The sequence below is a fragment of the Arachis hypogaea genome, chromosome 1 (assembly GCF_003086295.3).
Source record: "Arachis hypogaea cultivar Tifrunner chromosome 1, arahy.Tifrunner.gnm2.J5K5, whole genome shotgun sequence".
Taxonomy (NCBI): domain Eukaryota; kingdom Viridiplantae; phylum Streptophyta; class Magnoliopsida; order Fabales; family Fabaceae; genus Arachis; species Arachis hypogaea.
Window position 1 is genome coordinate 111,859,739 of NC_092036.1, and position 12,524 is coordinate 111,872,262.

General features: G+C 36.4%; 1 protein-coding gene across 1 annotated transcript; it reads left to right on the forward strand.

The window, feature by feature from the left end:
• The first annotated feature begins 7,888 nt into the window (after positions 1–7,888).
• Positions 7,889–10,833, forward strand: LOC112710625 (protein NRT1/ PTR FAMILY 2.9). Its single transcript, XM_025762921.3, has 5 exons — positions 7,889–8,262; positions 8,329–8,546; positions 9,058–9,617; positions 9,708–10,038; positions 10,131–10,833. Exons 1-5 carry the CDS (start codon positions 8,112–8,114, stop codon positions 10,719–10,721), a joined length of 1,851 nt encoding a protein of 616 aa, XP_025618706.1. The 5' UTR covers positions 7,889–8,111; the 3' UTR covers positions 10,722–10,833.
• Positions 10,834–12,524: the final 1,691 nt, after the last annotated feature.

A 12,524-nucleotide genomic window follows, 5' to 3' on the forward strand; every position in this document is an offset into this window, starting at 1 on the left:
ACATTGCCAACCTCGTCATAGAAGCTCACCCTTGGACTTTGCTCATTGATTTCAACTGGTATCATGGCTTCTATGCCATAAGCAAGTCAGAAGGGTGTTTCCCTTGTGGCAGACTGAGGTGTAGTCCGATAAGCCCATAGTACTTGGAGGAGTTCTTCAGCCCAGGCTCCTTTTGCGTCTTGTAACCTTTTCTTCAACCCTGCCAGTATAACTTTGTTGGCTGCCTCGGCTTGCCCATTTGCTTGTGGGTGCTCTACCGAGGTGAACTGATGCTTGATCTGCATACTGGCTACTAGGTTTCTGAAGCTAGAGTCGGTGAAATGAGTGCCATTATCAGTGGTGATGAAGTGGAATACCCCATACCTTGTGATAATGTTCTTGCAGAGGAACTTCCGATTTCTCTGGGCTGTGATGGTGGCTAATGGTTCTACTTCTATTCACTTTGTGAAGTAGTCTACTCCTACTGTTAGATATTTTACTTGTCCAGGCGCTTGGGGAAAGGGTCCTAATATGTCCAATCCCCATTTTGCAAAAGGACATAGAGAAGTTATGCTCATGAGCTCCTCGGGGGGAGCGACGTGGAAGTTTGCATGCATTTGGCATGGCTGACACTTCTTTACGAATTCGGTGGCATCTTTCTGCAAGGTCGGCCAGTAGAACCCGGCTTGTATGACGTTTCTAGCCAAGGACCTTGCTCTGAGATGGTTTCCATAGATACCATTATGGACCTCTTCTAAGACTTCTGTTGTCCTTGAGGTTGGGATGCACTTTAACAATGGTGTAGATATCCCTCTTTTATAGAGGATACTTTTTACCAAAGTGTAATTTTGAGCTTCCCTCCGGATATTCTTGGCCTTTTTTTCCTCTTTCGGTAGGATGTCTAATTTCAGGTATTCGATTAGTGGGTTCATCCATCCAAGGTCCAATCCGGATACTTCAAGGACTTCTTGTCTGCCCTCTATTTTTGTAACAGGGGATTGTTGGAGAGTTTCTTGGATCAGGCTTCTATTATTTCCTCCAGGTTTTGTACTTGCTAACTTGGAGAGGGCGTTTGCTTTGCTGTTGAGATCCTAGGTTATGTGCTTGACCTCGGTTTCTGCAAAGCGCCTGAGATACTCTAAGGTTTTGTCCAAGTACCTCTTCATATTGGGGTCGTTTGCCTGGTACTCTCTATTGATTTGTAAGGTCACCACCTGAGAGTCGTTGAACAGGACCACTTTGGTCGCCTCGACTTCTTCGGCTAGTTTTAGCCCAACAATCAAGGCTTCATACTCTGTCTGATTGTTAGAAGCTGAAAATTCGAATTTGAGGGAGACTTTCACTTGCGTTCCCTCTTGGTTGACTAGTATTATGCCTGCACCACTTCCAACTTTATTGGAAGATCCATCCACATATAATTCCCAAGCAGTGGAGGCTTCCTCTTGATCTCCTGCATATTCTTCCACGAAGTCGGTGAGGCATTGAGCTTTAATTGCCGTCCGAGTTTCGTACTTTAGGTCAAACTCGGAGAGCTCTATGGCCCATTGAACCATTCTGCCCGCAATATCCGTTTTCTAAAGAATTTGCTTCATGGGCTGGTTCGTTCGAACTCTTATTGTGTGGGCTTGAAAATAAGGCCGTAGCCTTCGAGAGGCTACTATTAAGGCATATGTAAACTTCTCAAGTTTTTGATACCTTAATTCAGGGCCTTGTAGAACCTTGCTGGTGAAGTATACAGGATGCTGGCCGACCTTGTGTTCCCGTATTAGAGCTGATGCCACAGCTTTGTCGGCTACGGATAAATACAGGACGAGTTCTTCTCCAACTATAGGTCAGGTCAGAATGGGAGGTTGGCTTAAAAACCTTTTGAACTCTTGGAATGCTTCTTCTCACTTAGGAGTCCATTCGAACTGGCATCATTTTCTTAGTAGAGAGAAGAGTGGTAGGGATCTTAATGCTGATCCTGCCAAGAACCTGGAGAGGGCTGAAAGTCGGCCATTCAACTGCTAAACCTCCCATAAGCAAGTCGGGCTTTTCATTTCTAGGATTCTTTGCACTTGTCAAGGTTGGCTTCGATCCCCCTTTGTGTTAGCATAAATATCAAGAATTTTCCAGCATCTACCGCGAAGGTGTACTTTACGGGATTCAACCTCATCTCATGCATCCTTATGGTGCTGAAAACTTGTAAGAGGTCTGCCAAGAGGTCGACCTCATCCTTGGTTTTTACTAGCATGTCGTCTACATTGACTTCCATTAGGTTCCCAAGGTGAGGAGCCATCACCTTGTTCATCAGCCTTTGCTATGTGGCTCCAGCATTTTTTATCCCGAAGGGCATGACCACATATCAATAGTTTGTTCTAGGCGTGATGAATGATGTTTTTTCTTGATCCGGCTTGTACATCGGGATTTGGTTATATCCCAAGTATGCATCTATGAACGACAAGTACTGATACCCTGAGCCAGAGTCTACTAAGGTATCAATGTTGGTAGTGGATATGAGTCTTTGGGACACGCTTTATTCAGGTCAGTGTAATCGACGCACATCCTCCACTTGCCGTTTTGCTTTTTGACCAGCACCACATTTGCTAGCCATGTCGGATACTTGACTTCTTTAATGAAGCCGGCTTCCAGGAGAGCTTGTACTTGCTCTTCCACCATTTGGGCTTGTTTAGGCCCGAGCTTTCGTCTCCTTTGCTGAAGAGGTCGCGATCCGAGGTATACTGAAAGTTTATGAGACATGAGTTCGGGATCTATCCCTGGCATGTCAGGGGGTTTCTAGGCAAAGAGGTCGGAATTCTCTTGTAGAAGCCTTACGAGCTTCTGCTTCAGATCTTCTTTTAGGTTGGCTCTTATGTTGGTATTTTTTCCTTCCTCTTTTTTTACCGGTACCTCTTTAGTCTTTCCCCCAGGTTATGGCCGCAACTCTTCCTTAGCTCTGCCTCCTCCGAGCTCAATGGTGTGAACCTCCTTGCCTTTTCCTCTCAGGTTTAGGCTTTCATTGTAGTATTTCCTCGCCAGTTTTTTATCTCCCCTGATGGTTGCTATTCCCTCTGGCGTTGGAAATTTCATGCAAAGGTAGGGGGTGGACACCACTGCTCTGAGCCGATTTAGGGTTATTTTGCCTATTAAAGCATTATAGGCCGAACCCACATCGACGACTATAAAGTCGATGCTTAGAGTTTTGGACTTTGCCCCTTTTCCAAAAGTCATGTGTAGGGGTATGAATCCTAATGGTCTGATTGGCGTATCCCCCAGTCCATATAGAGTATCGGGGTAAGCTCTTAACTCCTTTTCGTCCAATTCCAGCTTCTCGAATGCCGGTTTGAACAGGATGTCGGCTTAGCTTCCCTGATCCACTAGGGTTCTGTGAAGATGCGCATTGACAAGGATCATGGTTATCACAACTGGATCATCATGTGCAGGAATGATACCTTGCCCATCATCTTTAGTAAAGGAGATGGTTGGGAGGTCGGGAGCTCGACTTCCTTCAAGTGCCTCTTGCGACATGACTTTGTGAGGCTCCACCGAATCCTCCCTAGATCATATGTATATGCCTTTTTGGGGTCTGTGGTGGTGGATCTCTTCGATCCTTGTCATCTCGCTTTCTCTTGCCATGATGGTCCGACCTTTCCATGAGATATCTGTCCAGCTGGTCTTCTCTGACCAGCTTTTCTATCACATTTTTGAGGTCGTAACAATCATTTGTTGAGTGACCATTTAGTTTATGGTACTCGCAGTAATCGTCCCGACTTCCCCCCTTTTATTTTTGATGGGTCTTAGGGGAGGTAGTCTTTCAGTATGACAAATTTTCCTGTAGACATCAACTAGGGAACTCGTAGAGGAGTATAAGAGTGATATCTCCTAGGCCTTTCAAGGCTGACTTCTTCTTTTTTCTTGGGCTCTCTCTCTCTTTCTCTTTTAATGAGTGAGAGTGCCCAGGTCGCCAACTTGGCTCTCGAAGCCTGGCATTTTTCTCCATGTTGATGTACCTCTCGGCTCTTTCCTATACATCACTCAGGGAGGTCGGGTGCCTTTTCGAGATAGATTGGGAGAATGGACCTTCTAGGAGTCCATTTACTAGGCCCATAATTACTGCCTCCGTGGGCAGGTCTTGGATCTCCAAACACGCATTGTTGAACCTTTTCATGTAGTCCCTCAAAGGTTCTCCGACCTCCTGTTTTACTCCCAAGAGACTCGGTGCGTGCTTTACTTTGTCCTTCTGGATGGAGAATCGCATCAGAAACTTTCGCGAGAGGTCGTCGAAGCTGGTGACCGACCTTGGGGGAAGACTATCGAATCACTTCATCGCTGCTTTCGTCAAAGTTGTCGGGAAAGCCTTGCAACGAGTAGCATCAGAAGCGTCGGCCAAATATATCCGACTTTTAAAATTGCTTAAATGATGATTTGGATCAGTAGTTCCATCGTAGAGGTCCATATCAGGGCTTTTGAAGTTCCTTGGAGCTTTTGCCCTCATTATGTCCTCACTGAATGGGTTTTCTCCTCTCAAGGGAGAATCTTCTCGGTCACTACGAGATTTTTGACTTCGGAGAGCGGATTCTAGTCTTAGGAGCTTTTCTTCAAGCTCTTTTTGTCGTTCAATCTCGCTTCTCAAATTCCTCTTCGCTTCTCGTTGTCGCTCCAATTCTTGTTCCAACTGCTCCCGTCGTCCCTAGTGGCCACAGAACAATCCCATGAAGTCAGTTGCATGGGGTTGTCCTTCTTTTCCTGATTCATGCCCCTTAGAGGAGTTTTTCTTTGGGTCCTTCACCCCTGAGGTTCCTTCTTTGTGCTGGTTAGTCACCCCTTGGTGAGTGACTATCGCTTTATCATTATTATCAACGTCCCGATTCTCTTGCTCAGAATCAGACGCTGTGTTTTCATCTTCGTGCAAGTCGTCTGCCATCACTGGTTGATCTCTCGGTTCTCCGACAACTGCACCAATGTTACGATGAGTAACCAGAGATTAATGGGCTGGCCTTGTAAGGTTGGCTCAAACGTCTGGAGGAGGAGATCTTCGACCTGGATTGTGTTAGGGAGCTGCCGTCCGACTTGTGTGTGTGAAGGAATGGGGGGTGGTACCTGTAAAGACACTCCGATACCTAAGTCAGCAAAGGGTTTATAGCAGGTTTAAATATATTGGAACTTAGAGATACATGAGGGGTGTCAGTGTATTTATAGTGGCGAACCAATAACCACCGTTGGAGTAGTTCCACCTTTTAAGGTACATAACCGTTCCTTTATCTTAGGAAAGTTGAGATATGGCTCCTAGAAGTGGGTTGCGAGATTTTAGAGACAGTTATTTATTTGAATAAGTGTTATCTGCCAGCTAACCTTCGGTCTCGACTTTCTTAAAGTAGAATCCGACCTATTCTGAGGAAGTCGCGAGTAGCATAGACCAATCTTTAAATTGAACTCTTTTGGCTCATTTAGACCTAGGCCTTAATATTAGGATAAGGTATGAACAATATCTAATCTAATTATCTTACTTTCACACACGGAACACACATAATGACACAAATGCATAAGTGAATGTATGGACTCAAATAAAAGACATAAGTTTTCTTTTTTTCTTTTTTCTTTTTTTTGTTCAATGAAGGGGGAAAAGGGTAATAACTTTCTCCGCGCGAGTCTCACTACTTATTTTGATAGCGTTTTTGTTTGTTAATGTTGTAGTGATGATGCAATAATCGAACAGCTCACATGAAACAATATCTTCTTACCAATGATCTCAAGATTTGGTCAGAACACACGTGGTTTTGACAAATGAACATAGGTGATTGTTATAGTGTGTAAAAATATTTACGTAACTTATTAAAAAGAGTTAAAAATTAATATTTAAATTTAAAAATATAAAAATAAATAATTATTAAATATTAAAAATTATTATAAAAAGTAAGTTAAATAAAATTTAGACACTAATTTATAAGCACCATAAAATTTACCATGAACATATATATATTTTGAAACGAAAAGGATGGAACAATTATTGTTTGCACGAGTATGTCACGTGTGAGTGAAGTGTGTATAGGATTTGAGTCATTCATTCCACGAAAGTTTAAGGTGATATAAGCATTCATTCAATCATTGTCAAATTAAACAAGCAATATCTAATCACTTTGGTTAAAAGAAGCGTGTGAGATTACATTGTTTCAACCACTCGTCTTGTTTGATTCAAGTCCAATATTCACTAGGGTCATCATACATGTGTGTTATCTACGGCTTCGTATGATTATTCTTTTTTATTTTTTGTGTTTTTATATTCAAGTTTATTTATTATTTTTTTTTATCAAATCTCATCTAACGATAAAGATTGAATTCATTATAAAAAAATGAGAAAATATATCTTTTAAGAATGTATTTTTTATCTTTTCTTTTATATATATATATATATATATATACTCTGTCTTAGATATTGCCAAATCTAAGTTTAATTTGGATATATTCAGAGGCGGACAAGAGGGCAAGTGGTGGCCATAGCCCCTCTAATAGATTTCAAGCTTTCATTATAAATTAGACGGTATAAGAAAAATTAATGATAGTCTTACTATTCTAATAATTTTCTAGTAAACCTTTTATACTGCAAAACCTAAGTTTAAATCTCATTTTTTACTTTTTAAATCTTATTAGCTTTTTTCCACTAATAACAATATATTTTTATAGGTCAAATCATTTTGTTCAATAATTTTTTATTATTTCTTTTATCTTTTAGTTTTTTAAATTCTTACATCTATTATTATATAAAAATATTTTAATTTTTATAATAATTTCTAATTGAAAGTATTAAGAATATATATATAAAGTTAATTTATTTTAAACTTTATTTATTTTTTTATAAATTAGAACATATTAAGTAAAATATTTTTTAATATGAATATATTTTACATACTGTATTTACTAATTTATTTTAAAGGCATACAAAGAAAATATTAGAGGAAAAAAAATAATTTTTGTTATCAATAATATTAAAATATAAAGTTATATTTTTATTATAAATTAATATTTGTTAAACAAAATTAAAAAAATTATAAATTGATCCCTGACTTTTTGGTCCACAGATATTTAAGTTTCTGAAAATTTAAAAATACATTTAAGTTCTTTAAAATTTAGACACATTGATCCTTGGGTTTAATTTGTCCTATTTTTAAAACTTTCTCACATGTATATCCCTATCAACTAGATCAGGACAACAGGAGTCATATTTGATTTTTTTATTGAGTCTGACTGACCTAAGTAAATACGAGGGATCGATATATCCAAATTTTAAAAATATCAAGAATTTAAATATATTTTTAAATTTTTAAAAATTTAAATATCTGCAAATCAAAAAGTCAAAAATCTATTTATCATTTTTTTAATAAAATTTTATTAGAAATAATAAAAGAAACCAACAACACTAAATATATAATACAATATTTAATTATACAAATTTTTATATTCCAACTTAAATTTCTTAATCTGGCAATGGATGTCTTGAGAACTTATGTTAGTAAAACATTACCCTTTGACTTTTTTTAGTTAATAGAAAGAAATTTTTTTTTAGGGAAAAGTGTAAATTTATCAAATTATTGTAGTTAAAGGGTGAGACCCACAATGAGAAGATGAGAACAAGGTGAGGCCCTCTCAATCTCAAATCCTCCATGCCCCTCTTTTTTCATGGCTGCTAAATTGACACCAAAATTTAAAGGGAAAAAAATAGAATTATTTATTTTACATAATATACTAAATCGACTCATATTCTTTTTATTATTAGATAGAACGAAATCTTCAATTAGAGTCTCCCGTATTCTACTTTGCGTATATAGTAATATACTGATTAATGACAAATTGTTAAATAAAGTTTAAATTTAATTTTTGACCTATTAATTTAAAAAAAATAAGTATATGATATCATTTTTTCAATCGAAAATATAACGCAAAACAAAAAATAAAATAAAACTGCGCTTCACACCTATAAATTCATAACAAGCTACTGAGAAAATAAATTAAACACTGCTAGTGTCCAAAAGAACAGAAAGAAAGAAAGAAAGAAAGGAATTACTTATGTGGTTTAGATCTCTCTCCATCACTTCAGAGCTTCTAATCTTTTCATCCTCATTCTTCTTTGGCTTTCTTAAATAGCAATTCCCATATCCATGAACCTTGTTGGCAAAAAAGAAACCATGGAAGAAAAAAATGAGAGGAAAAGCCTAGAAAACAATGAGAAAAGTGTTGTTATTACAAACCAAGACGAGTCAAATAACAAGATTACATACAGGGGATGGAAAGTAATGCCCTTCATCATTGGTAAGCAAGTCAAATAAACTTAGGTTAGCTTCTTTGTTACATTATTATTAAATCAAATTCATGCAGGAAATGAAACCTTTGAGAAGCTGGGAACAATTGGAACCTTAGCAAACCTGCTAGTGTATCTTACAACAGTGTTCAACTTGGATAGTATCACTGCTACAAACATCATCAACATCTTCAATGGTAGTGCAAGTTTATCAACCTTGCTTGGAGCTTTTCTATGTGACACATATTTTGGTCGCTTCAAGACTCTTGGATTCTGCACTGTTGCCTCCTTTCTGGTATTAATTTAATCTAATATTGTATTCATTTTAAGTGTATGTAATACATACTTTAAGTATCTTACTTTGGAAATCACTTTATTCCCTAATTCAATTTAATCATTGGTGGATAGTAGTTAACTCAAAAAGATCCAAATAAACCAAAGATATATCACTTTACACAAAATGGAATTCAAAAACCTAATAGCAAGTTCATCACTAAAATCACATGGTGGTGGATTGCAGTACAAGTACAACTAAATGTGAATTTAGTTATTAAGGCCTAGTCGGCGAGCATGAAGGCCTGGCCCGCGTGCACCTTGGCCTAGCATATGTGCACCAAGGCTAGGCCAATGCACATCTGGGCCTGGCCGACGTATGCGCATCCTGTTCAAATTCACATAACTACATATTTACATTAATTGAATTGAAATCACCACAAGATATATGTTAAAAGACCATATCAAAAATAAAGATTATACAAATTTCACTTTGAAACATGCATTTACTTCATGTTTGTATCTCCAAACAGGGCTTGCTTACCATACAACTAACAGCGGCAATCAAGACCATGCATCCACCACAATGTGGAAACTCTAGCACCATATGCGAAGGACCAAACGCCGGCCAAATGACGTTCCTACTGGCCGGATTTGCGCTCCTTATCGTTGGAGCTGCAGGGATAAGGCCATGTAACTTAGCATTTGGAGCAGATCAATTCAACCCAAACACAGAGTCAGGAAAGAAAGGAATCAATAGCTTCTTCAATTGGTACTTTTTCACATTCACATTTGCACAGATGGTGTCTCTGTCATTGATTGTGTATATTCAGTCCAATGTGAGCTGGGCTGTGGGGCTCGGAATCCCTGCCGGATTGATGCTGTTTTCGTGTGTCGTTTATTACTTGGGAAGCAAGTCATATGTGAAGGTTAAAGCAACTGGTAGCCCTGTAACTAGTATTGTTCAAGTGGTGGTTGTTTCTTTCAAGAAAAGGGGATTGAATTTACCTGATCAGGATCCATTGCTTTCACTTTTTGATTATATGCCTCCACACTCTATCAATTCCAAGCTTCCTCACACATGTCAATTCAGGTAACTAAGAGTAAGAGATTCTTCTAAAAAAGATACATAAATTTTGAACATGTCAAGTGATTTGTTCTGAAATGTTGAGATTTTTAACAGGTTCCTTGACAAAGCTGCAATTGTAACCCCACAAGATCATATAAACCAGGATGGATCTGCATCTGATCCTTGGAACCTTTGCAGCATACAGCAAGTGGAAGAACTCAAATGCTTGCTAAGAGTGATCCCAATTTGGCTTTCAGGCATCGTCTACTACGTCGCAATCGTCCAACAGAACACCATGCTGGTGTTCCAAGCCCTTCAATCCGACCGGCGATTATTCCACTCCAATTTCCAGATCCCAGCCGCCTCCTACACCATCTTCACCATGCTTAGCTTGACAATATGGCTTCCAATCTATGACAGGAAAGTTGTGCCTCTTCTTCAAAGGGTAAGTAATGTTAAAAATTATAACCAAGCCAGAAAGATTCTAGAACCTTTTCTATTCCTAGCAGTGATAACTATTTATCTTTATTGTAACAGGTAACAAAGAAAGAAGGTGGATTCACACTTCTCCAAAGAATGGGAATTGGAATGTTCATCTCAATACTATGCATGATAGTATCTGGTATTGTTGAAGAGCAAAGAAGAACAATGGCTCTAACAAAACCACTAGGAATTATGCCAAGAAAAGGTGCAATTTCTTCAATGTCAGGTTCATGGCTAATCCCTCAATTAGCACTAGCAGGGTTATCTGAAGCATTCACATTGGTTGGACAAGTTGAATTTTACTACAAACAGTTTCCAGAAAACATGAGAAGCCTTGCAGGATCACTATTCTTCTGTGGCCTTGCTGGATCAAGTTATTTGAGTAGTTTGCTGATTTCAGTTATTCATAAAGTGACACAGAAATCTGCAACTGGGAATTGGTTACCTCAGGATTTGAACAAAGGGAGATTAGATTACTTTTATTTCATAATTGCTGGTGTTGGAGTGATTAATTTGTGTTACTTTATAGTATGTGCCAAGTGGTATAAGTACAAAGGGGTTGGTGATGGTAACAATGATAACAGTAGTAGCATTGAACTTGATCATGTATCTAAAAAATATGAAAGGAGTGTTAATGGTGTATAATGGTTAATGGTGTTTGAAGGAAAATTCCCTTGGATAGAGGATGTGCTATAATATTTAATTTTTGGTTTAAGAAAAAAAAAATAGAATGACAAATCTGGTGTTTTTCTTTGGATGTTTTAAGATGCTTTTATTGTAAACCTTCCAATTTATCAGAACAAAAAGATGGTATGGACTGATTCAAGTTGATTTAAGATAATGTTGATCATGAACTACTAAAATAAGGAATATTCCATGAATGATTTGTAGTTTTTGAATAGCAAATGAGGAATACAGTAGAGAGACAAAATAAACAAGACCTATATATATATATCATGATTACTCTAAAAATTATTCAAATACTATTTTTATAATCCATAAGGATTATTTTAGAAATTATAATTTAAAAAAAATTATATATTCATTGATTTGTATATCAAATTAGCAAATCTTTTATTAAAGAAATATATTATTCACTTATTTTTTATAATGTCATTCCACAAGTATCATACATGAATTTTTGTCTTGTATATTTACAAAAATTTATATTAAAAAATAATAAATAACGTTATTAAACTACGAGTGAGAATATTTATTTCTGAAATATGAGATTTACATTAAATAAATTTCACATTTTTTTATCGTACAGAGTCTTGCATTATTTATTACAAACAATACCCCAACTTTGCAAGAAGAATTAAATCCTAAAACTATATAGATAATTAACAAACGTGGTGATTACCCATATGATAAAATTGATTTTAAGATTATTATTATGGGTCTTACTATGGTGATGAAGCTATATTTTATCTTCACATGATGAACTTCATTGTTGTCGCACTCTCCAGTAGTACCCGTTTTGCTGTAGAAAAAAGTCTAAAAAATCAATTAGAATGTCAATTTAACTCGATAAAAATTTTAATAGTCTTAAAACGTTTAGACTATTAAAATAATCTAATAACAAAATATATTTTTTTAATTTTTTATTAATTGTCAAATAATTTTTATTTAATTTTATTTATTAATTAATTCATCATATATTATTTAATTTTAAAATTGACTTTTTATTTTATAAATTAGTATTCTATTAATCATTATTTATGTTCTTATAATTGTATCGTTAACAATTAAAAACAACAGGAAAAATATAATTGACTTTCGTTGTTTTATCCATTCGATACCTAAATGATGAAAAGATCGTGTTTGTCGTTAATCCAATCGATTTAATTTGACACTAATCAATTACTAAGTAATAATATGTGTTAAATAATTCGACTAAAAATTAGTATTAATCGATAAAATGTCTTATGATTTCCACTTCAGGAAAACCACCATCCAAGTAATTATTAACACTGCGGAGAGGCTGAAGAAAAAAAAATCACGGCTCTACATAAATCTTTCCTTTATCTTTGTTTTAATGCATATTTGATCCAGAGATTCCAGCATCTTCTTCAATTTCCTTCTCAAACTCAACAAAATTTTCGCTGTCAATTGCCTTTTTCCCCGTCAATTCTATCTATTTTGTTCATTCATTTTATTCTTTGTTCGCTTCTTAATGGTAATGCGAAAGTTCTAGAAAAAGATTCTGGTTTTATATTACGTTTAAATTAAAGAAGAACAAATTCCCTGTGCGCTTCTTGTTTCAGCAAGATTTGTATAATAAGAACCAAAATCACCAAAACAGTCTTTCAATGAATTAGAAGGTATAAATTCAATCAATTGATTTATTTCTTCAATTAATTGAGGGGAGTCTAGAAAATTAACATAACATTTTATGTTTGTGTGTTAATTGTTAAGAATTGTTGGAGGCTATTTTTTTTAAATGAA

Coding starts and splice junctions, on each gene's coding strand:
- LOC112710625 (XM_025762921.3), top strand. CDS start 8,112: ATGAACCTTGTTGGCAAAAAAGAAACCATGGAAGAAAAAAATGAGAGG. Junction 8,547..9,057: donor GCACTGTTGCCTCCTTTCTG/GTATTAATTTAA, acceptor ATCTCCAAACAG/GGCTTGCTTACCATACAACT. Junction 10,039..10,130: donor TTGTGCCTCTTCTTCAAAGG/GTAAGTAATGTT, acceptor TTATTGTAACAG/GTAACAAAGAAAGAAGGTGG.